The 6246-nt window shown below is 42.1% G+C and overlaps 1 protein-coding gene across 1 annotated transcript; it reads left to right on the top strand.

The window, feature by feature from the left end:
- Positions 1-2737: 2737 nt before the first annotated feature.
- Positions 2738-4229, top strand: LOC119566693 (interferon beta-like). The gene has a single exon (XM_037903087.2). The coding sequence runs from the start codon at positions 3654-3656 to the stop codon at positions 4227-4229; it is 576 nt and encodes a 191-aa protein (XP_037759015.1). The 5' UTR covers positions 2738-3653.
- The last annotated feature ends 2017 nt before the right edge of the window (positions 4230-6246 follow it).

The raw sequence follows: 6246 nt of genomic DNA, 5'->3' as shown, positions 1-6246 counted from the left end.
AGGGAAAGGACCCAGAATATCCACAGCTACATGCTGAAACAGAACCTCAATTTTGGGTGGCTGAAGAGGGGCCTTGACCTGGTCACATTGCACCTGGGAACCATACAAACTCTTCTTTAAAGTCTAACTTCTTCACTACCCCTATCGTGCAGAGGAGAACTGCCTGACAATCATTCTATCACATTGTTTTGAAGTTGTGCTGCGTGGAAGAAGCTTTTAATCTACTTAAGAGCCATTTAGTGTTATCCATCATCTATGACTTTAGGTCTTCCTGTGGGAAAGCCAACCACAGGTGGACAAAAGGAAGGAAAACACCACCAATACATCCCCACTTAAGCTCCCCCTTTTCATTCCACTAGCAGGCAGGAGGAAATGATTTCTGTGATGAAAGCTGGGGAAACTGATGACACGATGGCTTCTGCACAGAACACAAAATCTTTCCAAACAGAGCCCCTGAGTGTCTGCATCACTTCCAGGGCTTTGTCAGACCTCCCTTCCGGTCCCTATCAGCGTGGTTCCATTACAGTCACCCTGTCAGGGCTGCCCCAGGCTGAAACAATGCCTGCTGGGGGTGTGAAACTTCAATAAGAGCGACCAAAAGCATGGTCTCATTCATATCCTGGGTTTGCAGTTTTGGTCATTTGCTTTCAGTACCCTGCAACATCTTCCCCTGGGATTTCACCTGGATGTGGAATACAGATGCCCAACACCCCTGGAAAGTCATGGAAGAATGGGGAGCAGAGCCCATTACAACCTGGGGGCTGCGGTAAGTCTGCTTTCTCTGCTTTGCAGGGTGTCTTTCAAAAATTTAAAGCTAAAAATCTCAAATTTCTAATAAAAGTGCAGGAAGACTTGGGAGACTCTAACTAAAATTAATATGCACAAAAATGTTTTCATGCTTTCTTCATGTGATTTTTCTTTTTTAATTTCAGTGAAAATAGTTTTCTTCTTGAATTAAAACAGATTTCCCTGCCATGATGGAGACTCCACAACAACAGTGCTAGGGCTTGAGATCCAGAAAATGAAACGTGTCCACAGGAAGTGAAGAGAATTAAACAAACGAGAAGAATTTCCCTGTCCAAGCCCAAGGGAAGGCAATATTAAAAGAGAAGGAACCAGCAAAAATGGTGAACACTGAATTTCATTTTTTAAAAAAATATTTGAATTCTTTCATTCCAGGACACACTTGGTAAAAAACACATAATGTGACTTCTCTGCATAACCTCCTTCTGACCACTTTGTAAATCATAGTCATTCACGTGGGTACCTCTCTAGCATGTGTTACTATAGAATCATAGAATCATAGAATATCAGGGTTGGAAGGGACCTCAGGAGGTCATCTAGTCCAACCCCCTGCTCAAAGCAGGACCAATCCCCAATTAAATCATCCCAGCCAGGGCTTTGTCAAGCCTGACCTTAAAAACTTCTAAGGAAGGAGATTCTACCACCTCCCTAGGTAACGCATTCCAGTGTTTCACCACCCTCCTAGTGAAAAAGTTTTTCCTAATATCTAACCTAAACCTCCCCCACTGCAACTTGAGACCATTACTCCTTGTCCTGTCCTGTTCTACCACTGAGAATAGTCTAGAACCATCCTCTTTGGAACCACCTCTCAGCTAGCTGAAAGCAGCTATCAAATCCCCCCTCATTCTTCTCTTCTGCAGACTAAACAATCCCGGTTCCCTCAGCCTCTCCTCATAAGTCATGTGTTCCAGACCCCTAATCATTTTTGTTGACCTTCGCTGGACTCTCTCCAATTTATCCACATCCTTCTTGTAGTGCAGGGCCCAAAACTGGACACAGTACTCCAGATGAGGCCTCACCAATGTCGAATAGAGGGGAACAATCACGTCCCTCGATCTGCTGGCTATGCCCCTACTTATACATCCCAAAATGCCATTGGCCTTCTTGGCAACAAGGGCACACTGTTGACTCATATCCAGCTTCTCGTCCACTGTCACCCCTAGGTCCTTTTCCGCAGAACTGCTGCCTAGCCATTCGGTCCCTAGTCTGTAGCGGTGCATTGGGTTCTTCCGTCCTAAGTGCAGGACTCTGCACTTATCATTGTTGAACCTCATCAGATTTCTTTTGGCCCAATCCTCCAATTTGTCTAGGTCCCTCTGTATCCTATCCCTGCCCTCCAGCGTATCTACCATTCCTCCTAGTTTAGTATCATCTGCAAATTTGCTGAGAGTGCAATCCACACCATCCTCCAGATCATTTATGAAGATATTGAACAAAACCGGCCCCAGGACCAACCCTTGGGACACTCCACTTGACACCGGCTGCCAACTAGACATGGAGCCATTGATCACGACCTGTTGAGCCCGACAATCTAGCCAACTTTCTACCCACCTTATAGTGCATTCATCCAGCCCATACTTCTTTAACTTGCTGACAAGAATACTGTGGGAGACTGTGTCAAAAGCTTTGCTAAAGTCAAAAAACAATACATCCACTGCGTTCCCTTCATCCACAGAACCAGTAATCTCATCATAGAAGGCGATTAGATTAGTCAGGCACGACCTTCCGTTGGTGAATCCATGCTGACTGTTCCTGATCACTTTCCTCTCGTGTAAGTGCTTCTGGATTGATTCCTTGAGGACCTGCTCCATGATTTTTCCAGGGACTGAGGTGAGGATGACTGGCCTGTAGTTCCCAGGATCTTCCTTTTTCCCTTTTTTAAAGATTGGCACTACATTAGCCTTTTTCCAGTCACCCTGGACTTCCCCCATTCACCACGAGTTTTCAAAGGTAATGGCCAATGGCTCTGCAATCACGGCCGCCAATTCCTTTAGCACTCTTGGATGCAATGCGTATATTAATTGCTCATCCTGTTCTATGAATTCTTTTCAATTTTTTACTCCTGTCAGCTACTTGGAGTGATCAACAGGACATGATTTTCACACCTTTCAGCTTCATCTATTCCTCAGCTCCACTGCGTATATTAAGACCTGGATATAACAATGAGTTAAGGTGTCATTTTCTCAGAGCACTCTCTCTCTTATGGTTTCACAGAAGGAAGATGCCAATAGTTTGTGCTGTCTAGATTTTAAATGTGACTTCAAAACAGAGGAAATCATTAAAGTTGAGATTTGCCAATATTTTTGGGAGACCTAACCCTTTCCGCCGACATTTACTTCTTCAATGCCTAGCGAACTTTAAATATTCCTAAACAATTTCTGTCTCTCAAATGAAGGAGGTAATGAATGGCAAGTGCACTGTCTGACCAATTGGAGGTCTTTTCTGTACCACTGTGGAATTGTGGTTCACCTTCTTCAATTACAGAAATTAAAATATGACAAAATGCCTGTATGTCAGGGGTGGTCACTTTCACGCACACACAAAAAGAAAGAAAGAAAGAAAGAAAGAAAGAAAGAAAGAAAGAAAGAAAGAAAGAAAGAAAGAAAGAAAGAAAGAAAGAAAAAGGAAATGTGGTAAAAGAACTAGAAAACAGCAAGAAGAACAGAAAGAAAAATTCTGAAACCTTCAAGAAGGAAAATCTTGTAAACAGAAAATGATCAAAGAAACATTCTCCAACCAAATACTTAAATTCCGAGACAAAAAGGAAAGACACAGCAGTCTACCTAGGACCCTCAACGAACTCCAGGCTCAAGGTTCCACACAAAGCAAAGGAGCGTATAGACATCATCATGACCACCAGGTTTTTGCTGCACATTTGCCTCATACTGCTCTTCTCCACTGAAATCTCATCTCGGCTCTGTACCATGCTTCACTTCCAGCAGAACAAAGTGAACAAAGAGAGCTTAGAGCTTCTGCAGAAAAGCAGCGGAAATTTCCCCTCACAATGCATAAATGAAAGGGCAGCTTTCAAGCCCACCCAGGATATTGTCCAACTTTCAGTGGCCCAGAAGGAGAATGCCAAGGTGGTAATTCAAGAGATCCTCCAAGAGATCTTCAACATCTTTACCAAAAACCTCACCCAAAGTGCCTGGGATGCCACTTCCATAGTCAGGTTCCAAAATGGCCTTTACCAGCAAATTCAGCGGCTGGAGGCATGTTTGAGAGCACAGATGGAGAAGGAGTTAACCAACCCGGAAAGTCAGGACCTCCAGATCACCAGTCGGAGTGTGAAACAATACTTTCAGGGGATAGATGCTTTCCTGAAAGAAAAGCAATACAGCCTGTGTGCCTGGGAGATCATTCGCATGGAAATACCCCGATGTTTTGTACTGATTGACAAACTCACTCGACGGCTGAGTAACTAAGGTACAGTACAAATCTTTTCCTTGGAGTAAATGAATTAAACATTAGTGTCTATTATACAGGTGAACAGAGATAGCGGATATCTTATAACTCTGCTTATATAGGGCCTGATCCTTCTTCTACAGGGTCAGTGGCCAAATCACAACTGATTTCCTTGGCAGCAGCTTCAGGCTCTTCCTGTCCTGTCCTGGAAATGGATTTGCAATGACATGGATTTATTTTTTCAACTCTCATTTTGGTTTGCGATTCTTCATAATCTCCCACATATCAGGTGATCTTATGTATTGCATAATTGGCAGACCATGCAACAAAGTACATATATTTGGAATCCTTAGCCACCTCACCAGTACTTTGCTCATCAAATAATGATACCCCCAAAGTACTCTGACTTCTATACATGTAGTATGTTTCTATTATGAGCATGGCCGCTATTTATTAATCTGTCCTCATCCTATACCACAGCTTGAGAAGTTTCCTAGAGACATTTATAAGAAATATGAACATAGCGTAAGACTTGTAAGATTATGAGATGCAGAAAAGATTGACATTCATAAATTTTCTATTGTATTTTTTCCTTTGTGTTTCAACCAAATCTCATTTCACTCCAGCTGAGGTTGCAGCGACTACAGAGGTTAAAAAAGTTGGATGAAATTGTACCGTGCGGTGGATTCCCTCCTCTCTACTGATCCTTCCCACAGTGATGTCTAAGACTTCTAAGACTCCATACTACTTGACCTTGTATTGTGCAATACGCTCACTCAAAATTTAAATTGTAAACGAAGGATATCGATGCAAAAAAGTTACAAGAAAATTAAGAAAGGGTTAGACCTTAAACATTGTTGACATTATGTGTTTGCTCTATCGTTCAACTCTTCTCTGATCAAATATCATCTCTGAACCGTAACATGCAGCTTTATCACAGTACAACAGCATAACAAATGTGAACTGGAAAAACTTTCCAACAAAAAAGATGTGCATAATTTTCCTCTAATGTCGAAATGAAGAGAGACATTAGAGGAAACAGGGCATTTATGTCAATCTATAATTTATTTATTGTTCTTATTTATGTATTTATCATAGATATTTGTTACTTACCAATAAATAATTATTTTGTATAAAATGGCAACCTATACCAGTAATGATTTGAATAAAATACCGATTGAACCAAAAAGAAAGAAAAGGAGAATAAAAAAACCCCTGTAAGTGTTCAGCCTGAAAACCCCAATTCCAGAGAGTACTTACGCATGTGACTAACTTAAAGTAGGTGAGCCATCCCGCTCATGTTCGTGCTTCCAGTTGGGAACATGCTTCAATACATTGATGAATCAGTGTCCCAATTCGCACTAATTCCATTTTAAAAATAATCCTTACAGAATGATAATTAGCCTTTCCATTCAAACAGACCACACACCACACCTGAATTCTCCCACCTTTTACCATTCTACTTTGTACCAGGTTACTTGTCCCCCCAAAAACTTGTCAATTTGGGTGTTTGGTGTAGTAGGCAGTTGTGTTGGAAGAGGCTAGATTGGTGCCCTTTCCCCCACTAAGCAAGAGTGCATGCACCCCTTAACACACACCAATTACATGTGAATAATGAGAGCAGGAATGGGGCATTCTGTATTAGAATTATCAAAGTTTCTCTTTGTCACCTCTAAAACACATTTCCCCATTGGGTGGAATGCGTCAGTCAGTTACTGCCCACGAAAACTATGGAATTCTTCTGACAAAGTCTAACAACCCCAAACCCATTCAGCTCTGGGGGAAAACTATTCCCCTTCATTCCATCACACCTTTAATAAAAGAAGGGGAATGCTGAATGCAATGTTCAGCTGAGCTCTGACAATATCACCTGTATCATAAGGAGCAGCCATGCCTGTGGGAAAGCCCAGCTCACACTTCTTAAAAGAGAGGAAAAAAATGTTATTATCTCTCTCTGAGATTCTCCTATATACTTCCACTCGGGGGCAGGAAGAAGGAGGGGTGGGTTTGTCCGTAGACTTCCTCATGGAAGTGGCT

Source organism: Chelonia mydas, chromosome 5, assembly GCF_015237465.2.
Source record: "Chelonia mydas isolate rCheMyd1 chromosome 5, rCheMyd1.pri.v2, whole genome shotgun sequence".
Lineage (NCBI taxonomy): Eukaryota > Metazoa > Chordata > Testudines > Cheloniidae > Chelonia > Chelonia mydas.
The sequence above is the reverse complement of the archived record's forward strand: the minus strand, read 5'-3'. Positions and strand labels throughout refer to the sequence as shown.

What these genes read in the sequence shown, in the direction of transcription:
- LOC119566693 (XM_037903087.2), top strand. Translation starts at nt 3,654, where the DNA reads ATGACCACCAGGTTTTTGCTGCACATTTGCCTCATACTGCTCTTCTCC.